The sequence below is a fragment of the Euprymna scolopes genome, chromosome 6 (genome assembly GCF_053919585.1).
Source record: "Euprymna scolopes isolate OS-2025 chromosome 6, ASM5391958v1, whole genome shotgun sequence".
Classification (NCBI taxonomy): Eukaryota; Metazoa; Mollusca; class Cephalopoda; order Sepiida; family Sepiolidae; genus Euprymna; species Euprymna scolopes.
In genome coordinates this window covers 22813230-22839808 of record NC_136487.1, presented here as the reverse complement: position 1 = coordinate 22839808, position 26579 = coordinate 22813230, and the positions used below count along the sequence as shown (strand labels likewise).

The 26579-nt window shown below is 32.4% G+C and overlaps 1 protein-coding gene across 2 annotated transcripts in view; it reads right to left on the bottom strand.

The window, feature by feature from the left end:
• Positions 1-3128: 3128 nt before the first annotated feature.
• Positions 3129-26579, bottom strand: part of LOC145277565 (copine-3-like) — a 153068-nt gene continuing 129617 nt past the window's right edge. The window contains exons 15-16 of one of the 2 annotated variants that reach the window (XM_080129049.1): positions 24943-24969; positions 3129-3564 (exon numbers count right to left, since the gene is read on the bottom strand). In XM_080129049.1, coding sequence (XP_079985175.1) covers positions 3346-3564; positions 24943-24969 — 246 coding nt within the window. In that variant the 3' untranslated portion in view covers positions 3129-3345. The remainder of the gene's footprint in view (positions 3565-24942; positions 24970-26579) is intronic. The other variant, XM_080129050.1, reaches the window with a different exon arrangement.

The following is a 26579-nucleotide window of genomic DNA, read 5'->3' as shown; positions in this document are numbered from 1 at the left end:
CATGCTTTACTTTAAGGTTGGCATCACCTGTTATGATTTGGGATTTTAAGGTGAATACTAGTTTGATTTTAAAAATTCCATTGAAAAGGAAAAAAAATATCCAAAAATACTAAATGTAGAAAGTTTAAAAATAAAAATGTTTTTGAAAATACAATAGTTTGTCAGCCATGATTCTCTAAGCAAACACTTTTAAGTAGTTTAAAGATATTTTAATCAATAGCCTTCCAAGTTATGTCGACTGACTAAAAATATTTACAATTCATGTTTAAATTCTAATTTTTTTTTTTTTTTTCGAACCTGTGGAATCATCATATTTTTTTTTAACAAAGGAGTCACCTCTTATCAAGAGGACCCAGAGACCACTAGATAGTAAGGGTTAATAAGCATACAGTGATCAATGGGACAATGTCATAGTAATTGTGAGTGGAAATTTGGTAAATTGGATTAATTAATTGGAACGGCTCATCAAGAACTTGTTTACATTGGACTTGAAGTCAACCATATTATAGTCAGATGGAAAGCAGGCAAATGGAAGAGAGTTCCACAAGTGTGCAGTTCTAAGAAAGAAACTTTGTTCATGGAATCTACGTTTAGGTTTAGGCACAGATAAAGAGTGGGAGAGATTATTGATAGTATTTTCAGCTAGACGAGTGTTTCTCGTGAAAGTTTGGCGATGGGGGAGCATGGATTGGAGCTCAGACGAGCACTTGTCATGAAAATAACGATAAAGCAGAGACATGTTTGCAACGTCTCTTCTGTGAGAAAGGGTTGCAGTGAAAAGGGCATCCACCACTAGGCTACGAAGTCTATTTTGAACTCTGTCAAGGCAGGATAAAATCTTTCTAGCAGCTCTTGCCCAGATGTGGCAACAGTACTCCATCCTTGGACATACCTGGCTCTTATATAGGTAGAGAATTCCATCAGCAGTGAGATATCTACTGGATCGATAGAAGGATCCCACCATTTTCCCAGCGATATTCAGTTTAAAATCCATTTTACATGTTGGCACATTCTGGACAGCTTTTAGAAATTGACTTTCAAACTCTTCTCTGGTCAGGTTTCTTTAAAAGTTATTTCTTTAACTAAAGTATTTTCTATAGGCCTGATACATTTTTTGCGCCAACCCTGTAGGGCGATAAGAACCAGTGTTTTTATCAAGACACCATCTCTAGGTAATTGCCCACCAATGCTAAAGCGTGCTTCACCTGCCTTTAAATGTTGTGGAAATTATGTATATTACCTAATAAATCTATCAAATACATATTAAGTTGAACATTAAAAGCAAAAATGTCTATGTATTGATTTTCATATCTTTCCAATCATTATCTTCATACATTTGTAGGTATTTACAAAATGATGCAACACAGATGTATTAATATATACTTTAGCATCGAATAAAAACACATTTTCTTTTATAACATTTATGCTTTATGCTTCCATTGTTAAAATGTGTTTTTTAGTGAAATAGGCAATTTTCTGAAAAAAGTTCAGATTGTGAACAAATGAAAACAGGAGAAAAATAGTTGATAAAACGGAAGTAGATGTAACTTAATTTAAAAAGAAAAAAAAAGCCAAAAATAGTATTTTACTTTGAAGACAAATTTTTACATTTGTAACAAGATAAAGAAAAGCATTTCAATAAATATCAATTAGAAAATAGATAGCAGCTGATGGAGTAAAAATAGACAGCGATTATTGGAGTATTGGCCAATCTCATTCCAACTTTCATATAAAATCCTTTTTGATTTTTTTTTTTATAATGTAGCTATATATATTTGCTTGAAACAAACACAGAATCAACAGCACATAGTCTGGGAGTTTTCACACATTTTATATATATATATATATATATATATATTGAAGTAAAAATTATATTGATTTTATAAAGTGTAAGAACACATATTCATCAGACAGCATTTTTTATCTTGAACTGCGATCTTCCTCAATGTTAAAATTAGAATTACTTCAATTTCAACAAACTGAAAAAGGTCAGATCATTGTCGAGTACATTAACATGCACATATATATATATATATATTGATTAATTAATTTCAAGTTTATTGTTAACATAATCCAGAAATATTTGTTTAAGTTTATTATATTATATTCTATATTATTATAGTATATACATATGTATACATATAAATATATGATATACGTGTAGACAAATATATATATTAGTGGCCTGGCAAGGCCACGTAGGAGACAACCAAAAACTGAAGCTATTCTTAGAAAGAATAAACATAGGATTCTATTAGGTTTGTAAGAGTATCATATATATTTATTATAGATGATAAATTGATTAGCAAATCTGACTTGGAAGAGGGAAAGGTATTTGTCAGTCAAAGAGCTTTTAATTAAACCTATTGTGCGATAATAAAATGGTACTGATTACCCCTCCCCTTTCTCTGATGGATTTACTATCTACTTTGAAACCTCCTCTCTCTAGTTAATCAATTTCACACTGCATAGTATTATTTATAATATATATATAGACAATAGAAGGTCAAATTCCAGTAACCATGTTGTTATTCACGTTTCCAAAAAGTCCATGGACAAGAATAATTATATATTCTGGATTTTTTATAGTGTGACTCTTCAGAAAGAAAAAAAAATCAGATCTTAAAAAGAGCTTTTTTCTCTTATAGATAAAAAAGATTAATTTTTACAGGAGAATATTTTACGTTACACTGGCAAGGGAGATAATAAAATTTCAACAAATCATTTCTTCTTAAAAAAACAGATCATAAATTAAAATATCATATTTAAGCATATTGTATGACCGGGCAACACCAGGTGGGCAGCTAGGATAACTATATACTATGCTTTTTCTTGTGTTGCTGAAAATGTGGGTCAAAAATCTGAATTTTTTTAGAAAGGTGAATAAAGGCACGGTTACTGAAATCTAATCTATTATTTATTTATGCATTGGATTAAAATTTTACATCTTGGTTAAGCTAAAACCTTAAAAGTTTGATTATTAATAAGTATATACAAGCACATACATACATTTGTTATTAGACAGTAGTAGTTCATGCAAACTTGTACCAAAAAACAAGATATTTGTATATATTTTCTGAAATTTACTTTGTAATTTCATCTTGAAAATTTTAAATGAAGAAAACGTATTTCAAAACTTATTTTTTTAATTAGATTTTTTTCTGCCTTACAATACAATGACTTAACATTTTATCAGTCAAAACTCTTATATACATTTCATCAAACAGGTATTTTTGTCACTGGTCCAAATGAGATTTTAAAATTTTTGTCTTTTTTTATGTTATTCAAAGTATTGTTTAATGATGACCACAACGATTTTATGACGCAGCAATTTTTTTTTTTTTTTTAGAATGATGGAGCTGATGGTGCCTGCCTACGTTGTGAACCTTGCGATGCCGGTGTGCCCTGCGTATTCTGTGGGAACGGTGGAGGTGCAGCTGTTGGTACTGGTTGTGGGGGAATTACACGTCTGGCATTAGCAGGAATGCCTCTCATCTGATAATAACCTTCAACTTGCTTAGGAACTTCTGCAAGGACATGTCTAGCAAGTTCTACACTGGTGCTCTGAAAAATAAAACAAAAAAAACAACAATGTGAATAGGTACAAAGATGGCGGCAAGTATAGTTTTCTTTAATAAAAATCTAATATCTACTGATTGTAAAAAAATACATTTTAGGTGCTCTGATGATGAATTGATTTCAGCTGAGAGAAAGCAAATCTTGCAGTACCTATGTAGTGCATGGGACAAATGTTAAATTTTATTGACTGTTCAAACCATTCTCTTCTACAGATCTGAAATCTGACTGATGAGCTGTCAACTAACTCAAAGCATTCAATAACTCTCTTCATAGCATATTGCACTGCCATTATATTGATTGTCAGTAACCAGTCTTTGTGAATGACTGAATCTGCAACCACTCTCCTCTGTTGCAGAGATGTTTTTAGTGATTGGCTTATATTGTTCATGGTCAAGTAGAGGAATTGATCCAAGTCTACCCAATCAGTGCAAACGTGTTGGTAGGTAACTGAAAATAAGGGCAACTACCGTCAAGGATAACTTCAGTAAAATATCGGAGGGTGGCAGGGGGAGGGGTCCTTTCCATCAAATAATTGTCTTAAAAAAAAAAAAAAAAAGAAGAATCCGATGGGGGTGGGAGAAGCATTTAACTAATAGTGTTCATCTATAATAATGCAAAAACATCATTCAGAAAAATCTTGAGGGGAGGGCCTTTCCACCAAATAATCATCTTTAAAAAATTACTTTTCATTGATGAAATAGGAACTAACTTATTGTATTGTATCTATATTCAGAAATGCTATGCAGGCAAATGAGAAGCTGACAACCTAGAGTGAATATCACACTAAGAAAACAGAGTGCTGGTTCCATTGCCGGTCATGGGTTTTAAATCATAACACCAGGTCCACTATCAACTCAACCATTTTCAACAAAAAAAAAATGTTCTATCCTTCAATGAACTGTTGCGATACACATTACATAAACCTTACAAACTAAATGGCCTAATATAATACTAATTATGTAAATATTGTTTTTGTTCATAAAGTTGAACACATTCCATTACGATGTATGAAATAGAAAAAGCAAAGAGAACTTATCAAAATAAATACTTTTAATTTTTTCTTCTACCTTTAAAGAAAAAGATATTAAAATAGAGATACGATTGTCTAAGAAATATACTAACACTAAAATGATTTTTTTCATTAACAGATAAAAGTAACATATCATTTCCAAGAGTGAAAAAAAAAATTTTTTTTTTTTCAATTTAAAGATACTACATTGAATTTCCAGTTCTTAATTTATAATAACAAAATTGAAAAGTCTAATAAATGATAACTAAAAATGATTTGTCTGTTAAATTTGAAAATATATGCTTTTTTAATTAGTGAAATTTTTATCATCCGATACAACTAATAATAAAAATGAAAAGGAAGGTAAAATCCTTCCAAATCAAACCTGAAAGAACCCGCATTACCAGTGTTCAATCCCCCGGACCTTAAACAGGTTAGTTGAAAAGTAAGTCCTTCAAGAGCTCAACAGGAAAAGAAGAGGTTATAAATTTGGTTGACAAAAAAATAGTCTACCCCAAGCTGCTTAAGTGACTAACTAGAAACCAGTGTTTTCGTTGAAATAATCACTATTTTATCTTTTTAATATACCTTATACTTGCACATATATAACAATAACAAACATTTTAAAGGAACTTATCTCAACACCTCAGTGTCGCTCCACAGTAAATCTGATCGTCAAACCTGAATGTAAGCTCAAACTAGCCAGAATTTGAATATTAGATCTTCAAAAACTTTTCAAAATTATTTCACCTGAAAATCACATCATAAAACAATTCTCATGAATTTTGTCAAACTATTTTTTGTTTTCCTTTTTTTGTTTCTTTTACTTTTTTAGTACACCTTACAATATGCTCACATGTGTATTTAATAATGATAAATATAAAACGTGTATTTAATAATGATAAATATAAAACGTGTATTTAATAATGATAAATATAAAACGTGTATTTAATAATGATAAATATAAAACGTGTATTTAATAATGATAAATATAAAACGTGTATTTAATAATGATAAATATAAAACGTGTATTTAATAATGATAAATATAAAACGTGTATTTAATAATGATAAATATAAAACGTGTATTTAATAATGATAAATATAAAACGTGTATTTAATAATGATAAATATAAAACGTGTATTTAATAATGATAAATATAAAACGTGTATTTAATAATGATAAATATAAAACGTGTATTTAATAATGATAAATATAAAACGTGTATTTAATAATGATAAATATAAAACGTGTATTTAATAATGATAAATATAAAACAAGAAGTTATCTGCAGTTTTACAGTAAATCCAATCATCTCACGTGTATTTCTATTTGTTTTATTTTTTTAATTCAATTTTCACTCCAAACAAGGCATAGTGCCACTTTGAAGCAAGGGGCTACTATCAGGGACTTAATTAGCAGGTCATTATGAAGGGAGATGAGTAGAAAGATGTTTGTTCACATTACACTTGAACTTCTGCATATCAGTACAGTTGGGAAAGCAGAATCCTGGAAGGGAATTCCAAAGACCTGCAGTTCTGGGGAAGAAACTATTGGAGTAAAAGGCTTTCTTGCACCTAGGGATCTCCACTGTAAAGGGATGAGACTTAGTAGCTTGTTGGGTTTGTCGGGGGTAGTTACGTCGGGGAGGTACAAGTGTTGAAGTTTGTCAGAGCATTCACCATTAAAGTATTTGTAGAACAGGCAGAGGGATGCAACATCTCATCGATGGGACAGAGGCTGAAGCCTAGATGACAGTTCAGGACCTATCAGGTTGGCGACTCTCTTTTGAACCCTGTCCAGGAGCGAGAGACAAGCAGCAGATGCACCAGCTCAGATGTGACAACAGTACTCCATACATGGGCGAATAGTTGCTTTATAGAGGTATAGGATACTGTCAGGCATAAGTAGTTTTCTAGCACGGTAGAGGGAGCCAACCTTCCTTGCAGCAGCCTTGGCAATGCTCTCAATGTATCTATTCCAGTTCATATTCCCTGTAAACGTTAGGCCGAGGAGGCAATGTGTTCTTGGCCATTGCTATTAGTGGTAGAGAAGGTTTCTTGTAGTTATTGAAGGAAACAAGCTTAGTCTTAGCAGCATTGAATGTGAACATCCATTTTTGTCCCCATTCCACTACAGATTGGAGGTCATCCGCTAGTGTTTCTGCCATTTCCTTGGATATGTGTTCATTTGTTTTCCCCTATCTGTTATAGAGAGTGGTGTCATTGGCAAATATACCCATCTCCGAAACAATTTTATCAGGGCGGTCATTTATGAATATCAGCAATAATAGAAGTCCAAGGATAGACCCCTGAGGTACTCCCGCATTTATGTCATATTGTTTAGATGTACAACCATCGAGGACAACTTTGATTTTTCTCTTACTTAAGAAGGATTTAATTACATTATGAATTCTTCCAGTGATTCCATATGATCTAATTTTCCTTAGAAGACCATCGTGCCATACCCTATCAAAAGCCTTAGATATATCAAGGGCTACTGCTCTACCCTCCCCTGTTTTGTCCAATGAACGGTATATACGTTCAGAAACTACAGTTAAGATATCTGCTGTTAAACGGGCTTGCCTGAATCCATATTGTTTGTCAGTCAGGAGTTTAGCAGCTGTTAGGTGCTGGACTAGGGCTTGATTAACTAAGGACTCAAATATTTTGGCGAAAAGCGGGAGGAGGTTAATGGGGCGATAATTTAGTGGGTCAGTTCTTTTACCAGAATTCTTGAAGACTGGTACCACACATTATTTATCTAAATTGGTATGTGTTTTGTTAGGTTTAGATATTTTTACTTCACATGAAATAGAAATACATTGTGTATATAAAAAAATGTACTCACACTTTAACTGTTATCAATGTTGCCTGAACAATAATGAATCATCAATTTGAATAATCATGTTTGCAAATGTTCAATTACGTTTGTTTGCTGTATTCAAAGCTATTCAATTTCAGTTTATATTCATCAATAAAAGTTTTAAACTCATTCAAAGCATACAGACATTTTTGAGATGCTCTGTATTTCTGTTGATTTGTAACAGTTAAAATTGAAATTTTGTTTTTTGGTAATTATCTTATGTTAATTTTTAACAAATCATTTTTGCATTGTCAAAAAAAAAAAAAAAAAAGAATTGAAAACAATTTATATTTTATATTATCAAATTTAACTTGTCCCATCTCTCAATGAGAGCTTGGACACAAGGTCAGTCTTTGTGGGGATATTCAACTTTGCCAAAATGGACAAGGAGGGTTGCACTATGAATGGAACTAAAAATTTTCCCATTTGAGAAGGAATATTCTTCTCCTGACCAAGGACAAAATCGATACAATATTTTATCAAGTAATTTTCACCTGTCAATTTCTAAATTTTTTTTTTTCACTTTTGTAGCTTTAATTTTTAATTATTTCATGTTGAATAAAGTATTTTTGCAAAATATATATATATATATATATATATATATATATATATATATTTCTCTTACCAATTTGTCAATCTTTTACACAAAAATGTGTCTACTATGTCACTCGAAAAATCATTTACAACTAAAAATTGATGTCAATCGCTTCAATATTATTTCTCCTTATAAATTAAAAAATGACATCTCAGTTGATTACTAATCAAACATTTTACAACTATTTTATTTGCAGGATCACATACATTTTTTAGACGTCCAATAGAGTGTGAGCTGTTGTGACATCTAAGAGGTCCACCCTCCATCTTCTCACATTTTGAGAAGAGGTTAATTTATTGCTAATCATTTGGGACGCCCCTCCAAGAGAATGCTGATAGGGCTGCTTATGTATTTTTTGTAAGCTTTACCTCTAAGCACTGGATTTGCACCTATTTTCCAAATGCCCAAAAAATGAGTTTTTTGTAATCATTTTTTTTTTTATTAATGTTTTTTTTAACTTCCTTTGCTAGTACTAATGATAAATATTTATTGATTTTAACTACTAGTGAAACTAAAATCATTAGATCACCCTCCAATTTTTGTATTTGTTGGATTTACAAAAATATGTGTACATATTACACGACTTTTTATAGTAATCCAAAAATAAAAAGCATCTCTACAACTAAATGTTTAGAGGTTTTTTAAGAATCACAATCAGTAATTGTATTGGAATCAAGGAAAATATTAAAATCATCTCATCACTAATAATTTATAGATGGATATTTATGGATTTTTTTTTTTAATTTTGCACAAACATTAGTCATGATGAAAATAAATTCTCCCCAGAATGGATTTTCTGGGATAACTGGTTGCCACCCTAGGGTGCACTATAGGGATAAAATTGCCCCCAAATCGTTTGTTCATTTGTTCACTTTTCTCAATAACCACCATATCTTGCATTTTCTTTTGTGTTTTTAATTTTATTTTTGTATAAAGATTTGAAAATATAATTATTCGACCATACTTAGAATTAAGGGAACACATTTAAATGCACAAGTATATATTAACAGTTTAAATAATTTAAGGGAGAAAACTGAACATAATCAAATTTTTATTTTACTTACTCGTCTTTTGATATATTAAATAGAATTTACTTTAAAGAACCTGTGAAAATTCCATGTTTTAATTAAAATAAAAATTATTTTCATCCTTGATGGGCATTTTTAGTTTTAAAAAGAATGTGAGTGAAAAAAAACTCATGAACAGGAGACAAAGAATTACATAGAAAGAAGGAAATACACTATCTTTATCATACTTATCCAATATATAAAATCCAACTGACTTGATTTTATATGTTAGACCTAAATAACAATGCATCTGACAAATTGATATTTGATTCTTGCTAGCAATTATTTTGGCAAAATAAATAATTAAAATATAAGCAATTATTTAAAGTATATAATTCTGGGAGATAACATCTATTTTCACTTGAAGGTAAAGATATGAGTTATCTCCCTTACATTTTGAGCCTTTTTTTTTTTTTTTCCATTGCTTCATGGCTTACACATTGCATTTTTAAATAAAAAATATATGACAATAAATAACAAGCAATGCTGAGTAGGTTTGCTAGAGAAGATTGCAGTTATTTGATATCCATTTTGATTTGTCAGAACATTTTTTTTTTATTTTACTTGGGAATTACCACTTATCAAGGCCCGAAGGCCACTTAAGGATAAGGGTTAATGAATTTAAGGTGGTAAGTATGATGTAAATTGGGAAGAATTTGATTATTTATGAGGACGGCTTAACAGGAATTTGTTTACATTAGATTTAAAGGCTACCAGGTTGTATTCAATCAGGGAGCATACCAATAGAATAGTGTTTCAAAAGCAGGCAGTTATGTGAAATAGCTTTGTTTATGGAATCTGCATTTACATTTAGGCACAGATAGAGAGGGGGGGAAAATCATATAGTGGTTGTAGCTAGTCAAGTGTTTTTTGGTTAAAGTTTGCCAAGGAGGGACCATAGATTGGAGTTCCGTCGAGCACTTGCCATGTAAATAGTGATGAGCAGAAACAAGTTCATGACGTATCAATGTATCTTCTGTGGAATAAAAAGGTTGCAGGGAAGAGAAAAGGGCATCACTTACTAAGGTTCAAAATCAGTTTTGAACTATCAAGGCAGGATATGCCCAGATATAGCAACAGTACTCCATTTTAGGGCGCACCTAGTTCTTATACAGATAGAGGATTGCATCGACAGTGAAATGGAGCGGTAAAGTGATCCAACCATTTTACCAGTGATCTTGGTAACGAATTTGGTGTATGTGTTCTATTTCAGATCAGGAGTGCAGGTCAGTCCCAGAAGCTGGTCAAGACATGGGGCTTCTCCAAGACAAGAGCAATTTATTTCAATTGGGGCATGATAGGAGTTAGAGTGATTATGATGAAGAAAAAAAAGAAGCTTGATTTTCAATGCATTAAAATTAACCAACCATGTTTTACCCCATGGCACCATGTTCTCAAGATCAAGAGTGAGGGAATCAGAAACATCTTGGTCATTCCTGGCATTTGAAGTGTCGCCATAGGTTGAACCAAAGATCGAACCCTGAGGGATGCCAGCATTAATACAATGAGATTTCTGCCTATCAATGACTACTCTTTTAAGCCTATCAGAGAGAAAGGACCTTATAACTGAGAGGACATTTCCAGCTATTCCATAGCTGGTGATCTTGTGAAGTAGACTCTTTATGCCACACTATCAAAAACCTTTGATATGTTAAGAGCTATTGCTCTAGAGACAAAGCCTCCATCAAGAGATTCACTAATCCTGTGTGATATAACACATCAGTTGTAGATCTTGCAGAATAGAAACCATACTGCATATCACTGAATAGGTTATTTTTACTGAGGTGGTAGGCCCCTAAGGATTTGTTCAAAACCTTATGTCAATGAAGAGATTAACTTCATCACTAAGATCCTGTGTAACAATGGTTATCCTATGGATATCCCGTCCCGTTTACCTTCGCTTACCTTGGTTAGGTAACATTAGTGATCCTTTTAGCAAGTAAATTTCACTGGCTGTTCAACAGTGTTATTTTGCGTCAAGTATTTGTGTTGTTTTTTCAACAACACCTATGCTGTCTTCTATCTGAAAAGATGTCCTCCCTCTCATCATAATAATTCTATTGTTTATTTATTTAAATGTAGTTGCGTAATGCACTACATCGGGCGGACATCACTAATTTGGATTCTCGTATAAAACAACACCTCCCGTCCAGGATTCGACATGCAAATTATGCACCATCATATGTTTTGCATAATGCCTATGTTTCCGCTATTTATGACCACTTAATAAATAACAATGTCTGTGCCTTAAACTTCAGTGTTGACTTGTTTTCTGTCTGGAGCAGGTCACACTCTCCCTATCATCTGAAAGTTTTAGAAACTATCTATATTAAGTCTTTAAGACCTCTTTGCTAACAAAGAGAAACTCTTTTAGGGTTTAATGTAGTTTCTATCTGATCATTAGCAGTTTATTTTTTTAAAATTTAACTTGTGAATGTTACAAAAGTTATGATGATAATATTAACCTTAAATTATATTGTGTTACATATAAGGAGAGTTAATTTGTATGCTGTGCTTTGGAAAAAAAAAAAGACACCCACCTTCTCATATAGATTATTGTTGGTTATGTTGATAATTGTAATTTGTTGGTGAGCTATTTCACACATGATGTTAATGGAATTGATTATTTTTATAGGAAAGCGAAGTAAATGAAGTCAGTTTAATACCAAATATGTATAAGTAACTTACATTGTTGTCATGTTATGTGTATGCAAAGATGCCCATATTAGTTGTGTTATTTGTTTTTATGATATCCTCTGCTGAAGAGCGATTGCATACAACATTAATATGTATTGTGAACTGCTAATTTCGACTTATTCTGTTATTCCATCAAAAAGAACAGTTATTAAATTAATTTGTAAGCCTAATGTAGTACATTGTTAATGTTAATATTTAGGAAGGTAAATAATAATTCAATGACATTCTATGAATAAAATTACGCGGTGATCACAGATTCTATGAGAGGATTAAATTGTATTGGAGTAGAATCTATAGGATTACATATTTGGGAGAGTAAGTCCAATAGGATAACATATAATAATTATTAAACAGGAACAAAACGTATGCTTTGTTGGCTAGGAAAATGCTTTAGAAGTAACTGTAAGCAGTGAGCATTTATGCTGTGCATTAAGAGTGTTTTCTTTTTTTTTCTATAATGTTGGAAGTTTCAAGGGGGAAAAATCCAAATCATTTCATTAATATAGATATATAATATGCTCATAACAGCATAAAATGTAACTTATCCTTCTCATCCCCCTTCCACATATCAACCTCTCCCACTCTTTGAACTCGTTACCCAAGCTTGTAGTCAAAAATCTGCCACTTTCCTAAGAGCTTCTTAGCTCACCATATAATTCAACTTTTTCTTATCCATACTTATATTCTGTGTTCTTAATATTTAATTTCCTTAATTTTCCCCCAATTTTTAATTTTTTATAGAAATTGCTCCAGATGAAGAAGCATGAAACCACTTGATGTAAGGAGCTAACAAGACCAAAAGATGATTATCACAAAGGCAGGAGATGCCTATTGCCATTAGTCTTGCAAAAAACCAAAGGAGAAAAACAGTCAGCAGGAAGTGAATTCCACAAGCCTGCAGTTTTTGGAAAGAAGCTACTTCAAACGAAAGTCGTATTACAATGAGTTATCAAAAAATTAAGTGATGGATCTGTCGGAGAAAAGTTGCACAGAAAAAAAAAGGTGAGGGCCAACCAAATTACAAACTTTAAAATAAAATTAATTTTATTTTACCATGAATTATTATTATTTATAAACTTCCTATACAGGGTGTTTCAAAAGTCTTGGGAACATAAAGATTTTTAATAACTCAAAAACTATTAGGAGTTAAAAAATGAAATTGGTACCGTTGGAAAGGTTAAAGTTTCAAGTTTTGTGGGGAATCTTCAAACTTGCTCAATATGAGCACCATTCGTCACACGGCAGACATCTAGTCGATAGTCCATTTCCTGCCAAACGCGTTCCAGCATCTTGACGTCAATGGTTCCCACAACTGCCGTTATTCGAGCCTTTAGTTCGTCAATATCTCTTGGAAGGGGCGGCACATAGACTTGTTGCTTGACAAAGCCCCAAAGGAAAAAGTCACACGGGGTAAGATCTGGAGACCTAGGAGGCCAGGGCATGAGAACGTCATCACCTCGCCCAGATCTCCCAATCCATCTACCAGGCAGTCTTGTGTTAAGAAACTGCCTTACTCTAAGTCTCCAGTGTGGTGGTGCACCATCTTGTTGAAAAATGAAGTCATCAGATTCTGCTTCTTCCAACTGAGCCATTAACCAGTCTTCCATCATGTTGAGATAGGATTCACCAGTGATAGTTGCCTCTTCAAAGAAGAACGGTCCATAGACACCTTTCTTGGAAATTGCACAAAACACGTTCACTTTTGGTGAATCTCGCTCGTGCTCAAGAATTTCATGAGGATTCTCAGTACCCCATATGCGAGTGCTATGCTTGTTAACTTTGCCATTCAGATGGAAGGTCGCCTCATCGCTAAAAACAAGCCGGTCATCAAAGCCGTTATCTTCCAACTTCTCTTGCATTGCAATGCAAAAGTCACGGCGAAGTCGCTTATCAGTGTCCTTTAACTTTTGGACCAACTTGAGCTTGTAAGGTACCATTTGCAGTCGTTTCCTTAAGACACGCCAGACAGTTGCTGGAGCAAGCTGAAGTTCCCTGCTGGCTCTTCTCACTGATTTACGGGGGCTCTGCTGAAAGGCTGTCCGGACTTGCTCAACTGCATCTTCTGAAGTTGAAGGGCGACCTGTTCGCTTACTTGGGCACAAACACCCATCTTTCACAAATTTAGCATGCCATCTGACAATGGGTTTCCTTTCAGGGACTTCTTTTTTAAATTTCCTGCGAAATGCACGCTGAACACATGTCCACGATTCAGTCTTTGCAAATTGGAGGACGCGAAACGCCTTGTCTTGTTTAGAGAACGCCATTACTGCACATGGAAAGATAAGACGAAAATCATTAGTATGACCAAAAACTTGATTAAGCAAGCTTTAAAATGACACCAGTTTCATTTTTCTACCTGGAATAGTTCATGAGATATACGCATTTGTAATGTTCCCAAGACTTTTGAAACACCCTGTATATATCACACCTTAGTTTAATCATTATTTTCCTCCAGGTTCCCATGTAGTAAACCTCTCTCATACCTTTAGTACTTGGAAATTCATTGGCCACTGTTTTGTACATTCTGATTCAGTTTGCTGACTGAGGTAGGCTCTGTACAGTACTTCCAAACCCAATAGGCTGCATTTCCCATACCTTATGAAACTGCCGGTATCAATGATTAATCAATTTTTCATTGTATATTACTTTCCATAATATATATATATATATGTGTATCTCTCTCTATGTGTGTGACAAACCAAATCTAAATATATCTACATTGTTCTGTGCAATTTAAACCTTCCCCTTAGCTCGCTTTTTTTCTACCCTAGTGAACAGCTTCCTATATATAGTCTATAAATTTTTTTTGTTACTATCTAAACCTATTTCCTTTTCTTTTGCTTTATATCTTTTTTTTTTCTCTTCTTTTTCACAATACTTGGAGTTGACTATAGTATCACACACCTCCCATGCCCAATTTGTCATTTTGTTTCTACTGTCATTATAAATGCCATAATACACCTTGCCAATCCTCAGCATAATAAAAATCATTTTATATTCTAAAAAACTCACAAACCAAAGCTAAATATATCTATATCCATTGTTCTGTGCTTTTTTTGTTATTGTTGACTATAATATCACATATACACTTGCTTGTGTGTGTTAAACAGCAGTTATTATATAAAGGGCAGTTGTTTGTATATCAAACTAAAAGTTCAAAGCTACTAACTAAAGACCCACAAAGTTGGTATTTTTTTGATTGATACTGCCCCTGCATGTATAATTTCTAAAATTTAGAAAATAATATTTACATTTAAATTTACATTTAAAAGGGTTAGCTATAGTAAATGAATTACAGAGTAAAAAGAGAGGGTTGGGAAGAAGGACAGAAACATGGGGAAGAGAAGCTGAGAGAGAGAGAGAAGATTTAATCTGAAGATGTTACACACACTATTTGATGCCCCCAACAAAAGTAGGTAGCCCTGCTAGTTCAAAGATAAAAATCAATAATAATGCAAACAAATAAGCATGAGAAAGGGAGTAAAGCCAAAGAGGGTTAGGGTTAGCACATAGCAGCAAAATACCAACAGTTTTTAATTGAAATATGTTTTTTCCATTCTTCAAATTCTTGCATGCACTTGTTAGTAAAAACGCATTTGCATGAAAACTGTGGAAAGTTAGATATTCAAATTGTCAACTTTAAAGCCATATACTTTAAAAGGCAAAAGTTTTATAATTCAGATAAATAATATAAGCTCATAAATCAAAGAAAATTAAATATTTCCTTACATTCAATTGAGTTGTCCATCTATATTATAATGGAACATTCTGCCTGTTAGTCACTTAGAGGTTCCAAAACTACTTGTCAGAATTGCATCAAATTTGTCCAAACTACCTTTGGGATGCCAAATGTATCATAGAGTAAAGATATTAATACTACTACTAAAAATGGCTAATGTATCAGACAATAAAAATATAAAAACTACAATTAATGCTAAAAACAATGATAACTTATAGCTCCAAAACTATTTTTGCATAATTTCTTTGAATGCCAAAATGTAACACTGGACTCAAAATTAACATACAATCCCAATAACAATTAGAAGCACATTTTTTTTACAAATTCAGTGACAAAACTATTTGGTAAAATTGCACAAAATCTATTTTCTTCATATAAACTATCTTGCCAAATTTTTAAATCTGACCCAAGTAGATGTTATTGGCACTGATATACTGAATATTATTAAACTTTAAAGTCAAGGGAAATAACTCATTACACAATTACAGTGCTTGTGTAGATTAGTGATCTTTTAAACCAACACATTTCTGGTGAAAACATTATTACATATATACATGGCATGTAGAAATTAGTATAAATTCCAAAAAATTATGAAAAATGATGCAGTAGAAAAATAGTTACAAGTAAAAATAGAATTTATCAAATTTTATATGTTTTAATGCAGAAGATCTGTGTGACCAATTCAGTATGACAAATTGACTTTTCTCCCTTTAAATTAAGGGTCAGCTATTTTTAAAGACATGATGCCTGAACATAATCGTGGATGATTTTTTGTTCAAAAATACATCTAGCACATTTTCTACTGGATGATTTTTCATAATCTTTGAAATTATATCAATTTGGATATGACATGTAAGTATATAATATTTTCACCTGAAATACATTTGTTTAAAAAGACCACCAATCTATACAAGCACTTCAAATTACTTACTTCAACAGAAATAATCATGTAATGAGTTATTTCCCTTGACGTTTACAAAAACATTACCAAAATTAATTTCCATAAGTCAGGTTTTTTTTTTAAAATACTCAATAACACCAGATAGTTTTGAATAAAGAACTTTTAGAAAAAAAATTGTAAATGTAATCTGCAAGGTACAACATTGCTGTTTTGGTTTATGTTTGGGTTTGCATAAGTAATAAAATCATAATGAAATGAATTCAAACCTTAAAACGGTATATGAACACCAAGAAAAAAGAGCCAGTAGAACTGCTTCCATCACAAAACTGCCAAACATTTTGCACAAGATTGTCTTACAAATGAGACAGAAACAGAAAGCAAGCCCACAACAGAAATAGCCCATAAGTTTCGGCAAAAATACACTAAGACCTTCCATTGCAGAAAACTGGAAGAATGGGCTAACCAACAGTGTTCAAAGTATTTCCTGGATGAACTATCACAGGAATATATAGATAAACAAGGCTCTGTAGATTGGCTTGAAAAAAAGGATCTCTTCACTATGATGAGGAGAGAATGATAATGGTCACTAAAGATCAAGGCTTGATGACCAATGCTTTTAAAAAGATGAGTGGTCTCAGCAATAACAACAAGTGCAGGTTCTGCCACTCAGAGCCACCTGACATCCAGTTGTAAAGCCCTGTTGGAGGGGGGGGGCTATTATACAATGCGACACAATTGAGTATGCAAATATCGCCACTGGAAAATCTGTAAAAATCTGAATATCCCACGTAGTAACAAATCCCGGAAACATGTTTACCAGAAAGAACAGTTGGAAATAAGTCATACACCATTCACTATGACTATGCAATTACTACAGCTACATACTTAGAAAATGGAGCTATAAAGCCTGACATAGTGATATGGGACAAGAGGGAGAAAGTAGCAACCCTAGTTAAAGTAAGCGTCCGTAATGATGCTGGCCTTAACAGAGCAGAGGGAGAGAAAATAACAAAATACAAAAAACTTGTGTATCACATGAAAAGAAACTGGAATCTTAAGAATGATGCCAGTCATTATAGGAGCAACCGGGCTAATGAAAAAGAATTTTCAAAACTATCTGGCGAATATACTCGGTAAACCAAGTGCAAAAGAAATAGAAATAATAGCACTAAGGGACAGTTAGAATCGTAAAAAGATCTCTCGGTTGGAGTAACTAAACTAATGGGAGAATGTTTGGCATCCAGTAGAATGCTCCATCCCCAGGAAAAACAAAGTGATAAGAAAATTAAAACAAAAATAAATGGTTATTCTACAAGGCAGATTTAAGATTCAAAATATTAATACTACAACTAATACTAAAAACAATGAAGACTTATAGCTCCAAAACTATTTTGCATTAGTCCTTCACGTATTGATATTTGATTTGAACTAGCCTATTTTTTTCTTTCTTTTTTCTCTTTCAACTATATTATTAGCATGGATATACTATATTTCTCATCAACATTTTATAAGAATAATTATACGGCGAAGAAAATTTGTGAAATGGCACATTTTACCTTGCTCACTGAATATTCTCAAATGTTAAAGAAGTTAAAAGAAATAACTCATGACATGATTACTTTAATAGAAGTAATCATCTGATGAATTATTTCCATTGAATTCTGAAAAAAAAAAAAAAAAAAAAAAAAGTTTTTTTTTTTTTACACCCAGCAATGTCAAGTAAGTATAATTAGTTTCGAATAGCAAATTTTTGATATCATATTACAAATTCTAACTTCAATCTACAACATTGCTGTTTTGGTTATATCCCTGCTTGTACACAGACGGCAAAAAGAAAGTTCACACTTGTAATTTTTTCAAAAACTGCAAATTTAAGCTATCAGTCCCGCAGCAAGTGTTGGGAGGATTTTCCTTAAAGAAAGCCATAATAGCTACCATATGCAGTAACATAATTATTTAATTAAACCCCAGACACGATCCCATCTTTAAGAAACTACCCATTAATGCTATAATCCAACAACCCAATTTATTAATTATGTTCAATTCAACAAAAATATATACATCACACAGCACAAGGCAACAATATCTTAAAATAAGCTGAAATTCCCTTTTTACAGTCTCAAATAAGTTTGTACAACTGCAACCTCTTAGCCTAATATTATATGCGGCATCGTTTGCACTAAATGTTTAAATAGTGGATAGATAGACTGAAAAAATTTAACTCTTAGATTCAGATTAAATAATCACAAACTTATACACAAAACATATTTTAATCCCAAATAGTCAAACATTTTACTCAAATGGAACATACACTTTGTAATATGAAATGTATTTGAATAGACATCAAAATCTAAACTACAAAAAGAAACCATTTGTTCTCATTTTAAACATTATTCTCACAACGTTTCGGTTGATGCAAGTTCTGACCATCTTCAAGTGTATCTTGTCAAACTTGGAAAGAAAGATCCACCCAGACTCATAGTGCAATGGATAAAAGTGCTAAGTTATAATCAATTCTAAGCGACAGTCTTTTGGAGATTGAAGGTTCAATTTTCAATACAGGCAATATTAAGAATACAACCAAGAATTGCTTGAGACTTTTACTCAGTCATGGATGATGGAATGAGAACAAGCTATCCCCAATTGATGAGATGCACAAAAAGAAGGTCAAAGGTTAGATCAGCTGGAACAGTGTGAGTATAGCATCCAAGATAAGAACGATTGTCCGAAAAATCCAAAGAACCCAAATTTCTAATCTTCATCTCAAAAATTCTGAAATAATAAAATGGATATAAACACTAAAGACACACAAAATACGTCTGAACTCTGATGTATATTTTTAAATTAGTTTACTTTACAGACTGAAAAAGATATTTTGACATCAAGTATTTTATCAACAACAAATGACTTATCAGTAAAAGATAAATGTATGTTAATATTAACAAAAAAAAAAGAAATTCTTTGTCATTCAAAAGAAAGATTTTTGACATGCATGTTAAAATGTGTCATCTAAGAACATTTGAAATGAACATCGTACAAAATTATGAACGTCTGTTTTTTATAGGGGGTGGGGTACATATTAAAAGGATGAAGAACTCTGTGAAATGTTAAATTAAAAATTATAAAAAAACACTTAAACTATTTTTTATTTGGCAAATGTGAAAAAAAGCTAAGAAACACTATATTGACCTAGTTGTTGTAGTTGAGGTTCTCTCCAGGTTTTAGATTGTAGGTTTAGTTTGTTGAGTTGTTGGATGCTAGTCTGGCTGGTGTGATATGGAGAACAGGTTGTTGCCCATGTAGCATAACCCCCTCTCCACATGGCTGATGGATCTAAAGGAACGGCAGGCTGTTACAGTTTGGCAGTCATAGGAGCTGATAGAACAAAGTTGTTTGTTCGTTTAACCAGCATATCAACCTTCTTTGGATTATTTAATGATGTATATAAGACTAGCGGTGTTGCCCGGGTGCTTGTAGGTGTGTGCGTTGGGGGGGGGGAGAACAAAAAGGAAACTTAACCCTGTTTGAATATTAAAAAAAATGATAAAAAACAGCGATTTTAGAAATAGGGGAAAAAAATAAGGGAGGGGGCTTGGCGACAGGTCGGCTCGAACCCGGAGCCTTGAGGTTCATAGGCTAAGCCTGAACAATTGCGCTACCGCAACAGCAAATGTAAGAGCGATTAAAAAGTGAATGTCAAACATCACGCTAATCCCCAGTTTTTAATGAGGTCAAATCATTTTACTGCGGGATAGTTGACGGTGACGTTTACATCCGGTTAGAATCCAGTTTTGCTGTTTTTATACTGAAAAGTGAAACAACATGCAGCGATCCGAATATGTGGAATATTTATCTTTTGAAAGTCAGGCAAATTAAATGGACAGGCGACCGCTGTTGTTAGCAGGGGGGGTGGGGGTGGGGGTACCCGGCGTTGCCTGAGTGTTTGGAGGTGTGTGTGTTTTTGGGTAAATGAAAACAAAATTCGTTGGCTGGGTGTTTGTTTTAAAAAAAAACGAAGCCTTGACGCGCAGTTGGAAAATAATAAAGTGTGAAAAAAAAAAAATGTGCAACATTTAACAGCAGGTGCCCGTTTTTGACAAGTTAATGGCGTCAACTTTGAGTGCAGGACAGAGTTTTATTTACTGCGAGTCTGTTTGCTTCTTTTTTTATATGAAAAAGCTTAATGCACATGCGGTGATCGAAAAATCTTGGAATATTTATCTTTTGAAAGTCGGGCAAATTAAAGACAGGCGACCTCGGTTGTTAACTCATAGATATTATCATTTAGATGTGATATAAAAAGTTTTAAGAAGAAGTGAGTCGACCGATCGTTTCTCGGAAAGAAGCCTTTCTTGGACATACACAAAAAGCGAACATACATACACACATTTTCGCTTTTATATTTATAGATTTAAATTTTTGATAGTTTTAGAGTCGATTTTTGCTGGGTATATTTGGGCAATGTTTTGGTATAGTTAGAACAAAGTTGTAGGCAATTTAGAACTACTTCAGGAGCTACATTCTGGATCTGTTCTTGAGATTTACTCCTTAAACCTTTCCCAAACGTGGATATACCACAAGGCAGTGAAGGTTTGAAATTAGAGTCTTACCTTCCCTAGGTGGACTATCTTCCAAGGCTGATGAACTCCATCTAACCAATACGCACACACATACATTATAAACACTAGATGTATTTATGATCCTTTGGGTCACAGTTATTACTACTATTTTTTTTTAATCAATTTTCACCCCAAACAAGGCACAGTGCCACTTTGAAGTAGGGTCTATATCAGGGACAATAGTTGCAGGGCATTATGAAGGGAGATGAGTAGCAAGATGTTTGTTCACATTACACTTGAACTTCTGCATATCAGTACAGTTGGGAAAGAAGAATCCTGGAAGGGAGTTCTAAAGTATTGCAGTTCTGGGGAAGAAACTATTGAAGTAAAAGGCTTTCTTACACCTAGGGATCTCTACTGTAAAGGTGTGGGACTTTGTTACTTGTCGGGTTTGTCGGGGGTAGTCACGTCGAGGAAGTACAAGTGCTTGTAGTTCGTCAGAGCATTCACCATTAAAGTATTTGTAGAACAGGCAGAGGGATGCAACATCTCGTCGATGGGACAGAGGCTGAAGCCTAGATGACAGTTCAGGACCTATCAGGTTGGCGACTCTTTTGAACCCTGACAACATTACTCCATACATGGGCAAATGGTGGCCTTATAGAGGTATAGGATACTTTGAGGCGTAAGTAGTTTTCTAGCACAGTAAAGAGAGCCCACCTTCTTTGCAGCAGCCTTGGCAATGCTCTCAATGTATCTATTCCAGTTCATGTTCCCTGTAAACGTTAGAAAACTCATAAACTGTGACAAAACTTTGCTTCTATATTATATCCTTAGCATAAAAGCATCATTGTTCTTTATAATTATTACTTATATACCGTGTTGGGATGATTAATTGGAATCAAGAAATCAGAACTTTTGGGGAATAAATTGTATTTTTTTTTACATAGGCATCACCACTTATCAAGGCCAAGAGGCCACTCAAGGATAAGGGTTAAAGAGTGTACAGTAGAAATTGGACAATAGAGTAATCGCTAGTAATGAAAATTCGGTAAATTTATAAACTTATATCGAACGGCTCATCAAAAACTTGTTTAGGTTAGACTTGAAGACAACCATATTGTAGTCAGTGGAAAGCAGGAAAACGGAAGACAATTCCATAGGTAATTTGTATAGGTTGAATAGAAAATAGGAATGTATTGAATAGGAAAAAACTGTGCCTATTTTCCGATGACAAAAACAATTCCTTTGTTTAAAACAAAATCTTTAACTGCTGATAGTAATTTAAAATAAATATTTATTGATTTTAAAACAACCAGTAAAACTAAAATCTACAGATACCCCACACTAGTTTGTTTTTACGGTTGAGAAAATATATGCACATTTAACAAATTTTTATGGTAATCGGGAAAAAATAATTTTATAGTTAAATATTTAGAGATCTATAAAAAATCGGAATTGGGAATTTAGTACGGAATCGGTAATTGTATCGGAATCAGGAAAAATATTGAAATCGTCCCATCACTAATACCTATAAAGCTGAGTTTTTTTTTCTCGCTCTGACATTGATATTAAGTCTACTTTTTCTATTTAAAAATTATTAAAACAAACTTAATATACTCAGTCATGGATATGTGAGTGACTATATGATGGTTAACTAATTTGCATATCTCTTTGAAAAATGAGTGTTAATTAATTACTTGTTCATTTTTTATGTTTTTTTTATTAGATGATTGGTTTCATTTCACTATTATGCTGAATTCTATTTACGTATAGTTTCTACATTTTGCATAATTGCATAGAATTTAAGCTGAAAATGTTCTAGCATACGGAAATATCTATATCTATCTATATATATATATATATATATATATATATATATATATATATATATATATATATATATATATAAATGGATTTCTGCCTTTGGATTATTTTGGACCATCTTCCAATTACGGAATTTCCTTGGATTTTACTTGTGCAAATGGAAATTCAATTAACTTTCTTGAAGTTATATATTTGGATTTTACCGCCACTGGATTATTTATCTTCCACCAGACTAGCCATTCACGTGTAATCACCTTTTTCTTCACCATATTCCCTCTGCTTCACTTTTTTGTTATCAAGTAAGATCTTTGACTTACTTGTTGTTTCATCAAATACTTTTGCATGCAAAATCCGATCCTGCATTTTGCTAATTTCTACCCTCTGATGAGAAGGAAAGTATTTCTTCGAAACTCCATGGATTAAGGACTATCCACTTATCAAGTGTTTCCTTTTCAGATTAAATATGTTTTAACTCTTTTTCAAAGTGTTTTTTAACATGTTTTATTAACTGTTTGCTCGTATATATATATATATATATATATATATATATATATATATATAAAAAGGGACCTTGTCAGTGTGTGTGCAAAAAGTTTCTACCAAACTCCTTTCTGAATATTTGATCAACAGAATTGAAATTTGGTATATAAGGTATTTGGACACGTAGCACACTTCAATTTGGTTTTTAGCTGGCTAAAATTAGCTGCTAAGGAGTCAAAATTGAAAACAAAATTGTTGACCGTGGCAGGGTGAGTCGAATAAAACATTATTTGTGCTGTTACATTTGCACATGCACAAAATTTAACATTCAAAGCTCAAAGTCACATAATTTTAAACCTATTATATCCATGTTGGTAACTCAGAGTGTAACGATACTGGAGACATAAATAATGACTAAGGCTGGAGCATTAAACGTTCTGGTTTCAATTCTAGCAGATGGTACCAAAGTCATATTTTTATATAACTTATTACTATACATTGGATAATAATCAATAAAGAATTGGCTCTATAATAAATAAGAAATCTGCATGAATTAAAATATAATATTTATGTATATTTTACGACCAGGCAACACTGGGCAATCTGCTAGTATAGTATAAAGAGAGATTATTTTGTCATCTAATTTATATTTGTGGTTGTAAAGACACATATGTAAATTAGATGACCATGTAGGGGGAAAAAAAAAAGGAGAATCACTCTTATTCTAAATACTGAGACTAAGAAATATAAGAGTGGTTGAACCAACATGGAGTGAAACAGGCAAAAGAAATACATAGCTCAGAGAGACAAGTAACTTGTCCAGTTAATTACAAATTACAGCTAACAGAAACTATTGAAAAAACAGACATGCTTCCAGGATTCCCATATTTTCTATAAAATGATTCAATACAAAAGGCAGAAATTAGCCAAAAGGAGTATTATTTTTAGCTAAGAAACACACACATCTAAATGTGTTTGTGAAAATATACGTATAAACACTACAATAAATGTTTTTTAGATTTGTTTTTGTACAAGGAATAAACGAATCTTCGAAAGGTGCCAATATTGCTTATCCAAAATAATGAAATTGGAGGAAAACAAATGGGCGGACCACACATCATTGTAGCTGGGGCGATGAGATGGGGTTGATGATTAATTAACTACCAAACTTTACATATTGCCATTTCTTTTTATCTGTTTTTTTCTCTAATATTTTTTTCATTCCATATAAAAAACTTTCCAACAAATTTTTTTGTTTTAATCTGTCTCTCATGAGTTGTTTAGTGGTCTTCCACTATTCAACAAAACATGTGTAAGACATACTTCATAAAAAAATAAATTTTTTTTAAATTATGAGTACGAATTAAGCATGTTCTAGTTTTGTAATGATAACTAATCTAATTTGTCTAGTAACACTTTAGTGACATCAAACTTACATTAGAATTGATTTATTTTTCCTGGTGACTTTAAAATTCTAAATTGCACTTAATCGGTTATGATTATATAGACACTGAATGACAATTAAAATTAATTAATTTGAATATCTAATGTGTCCACACATTTAAATGCCTACAAATGGAGTTAGAATTATAATACAGATGAGAATATGTGAGCAAATACGTACTTCTCTTGATTGTTCACTTCCGGGATTCTGAGAAATAAAAAGGAAACAAAAAATAGAACTGTGATTGTGAAATGAAGTAATATCATTTTATTGGTTCTCATTTGTTGAAGCATTATCCGATCTTCCTCTTCTGCACATCAATTAAACTAAAATCTTTTTACAAACTTTTGATTTGAATAAAAAGAATGAAACATTACTCTTTTTTATCAGTTATATATATATATATTACACACACACACACACACACACACACACAGAAACTATACCTACCTGGCATTACTTGGGATATAATAAAGTCTAGTTGTAAGAGAGACAACTCTTATTATATTCTTTGAATAAAATATAAGTAATTCCCCTTGCTGATTTTTTTTAGTTATAATTGAAACAATGTTTCCATATTAAATTTTTAAATAGATACTTAAGTCCAACTTTTAAAATCTCACAAAATAACAAAATAAATTTGTTATATACATCTAATTTATAAAACTGTCTTCGAGTTTGTATTATTGTACACATAGATTCGAAAAAGTTGTCAAAAAACAAATATATAACAAATAAATGTTATCAAAGGCAAGATAAGTTACTTTTCTACCTAACTGGATATGTTTTCAGTGTTTTTATTTAATGTAACATGTTTATTCAGCTCGAAAAAGATACTGTGTTTAACCGATGTATTGGAAAATTCAAAATGGCACCCGACTCTCTCTTTAACACAGTAAGGTTGGGAAAAGGTGCTATAAACATAAAACTAGAAAATATACTGTTAGAAACTCGCTCAATATATGTTACCGTGACATAGGTTGACATATATTCGCTGGGTTTTTAATAGTATTTTATCTAGTTTATTATTTATAACACCTTTTCCCAAACTTACCATGTTAAAGAGAAAGTCGGGCGCCATTTTGAATTTTCCAATACATCGGTAAACACTGTATGTTTTTGGAGCTGAATAAACATGTTACATTGAATAAAAACACGAAAAATATATCCAGTTTGGAGGAAAAGTAACTTATCTTACCTTTGATAACATTTATTTGTTATATATTTGTTTTTTGACAATTTCTTCAAATCTATGTGTATAGTAATACAAACCCCTGTCTTCATATTTTAAAACTGTCTCTTTTGAAACTAAATGTCGCAGAGCAGCACTAGGGGCCTCAAATGATTGGATTTTTTTATGGACCGTTCTTTTATGGGTCTTTAGCAGCTTAAAATAGTTTTTAATGGGTCAAAATTGAAAAAAAAATCATTATATATTTTGTACATTCATCTTTGTTTAGTTTTAATCAGTTTTAATCAGTTCACATGCATTCCACGTTGGTACAGTGGTAACATCACCAGCTTTGAATGCTACAGTTTTGCTTTCAGTTTCGATTCTAGCTGATGGCACCCAAATACTTTTTTTTCTACTTTAGAAATCACGACTCTATAATAATATATACAAAATTTGGACAAATTAAAATATCATATTTAAACATATTTTATGACTGGGCAAAGCTCCCCCCTAGTGTATATATATATAGAGAGAGAGATAGATACCAATGTTGCCCGGGATTGAATGATGATCAATGAATATGTCACATTCCTATATTTCTATTGTTATAGAAATCTGTGAAATCGCCTGGGAGGAAGCTTCA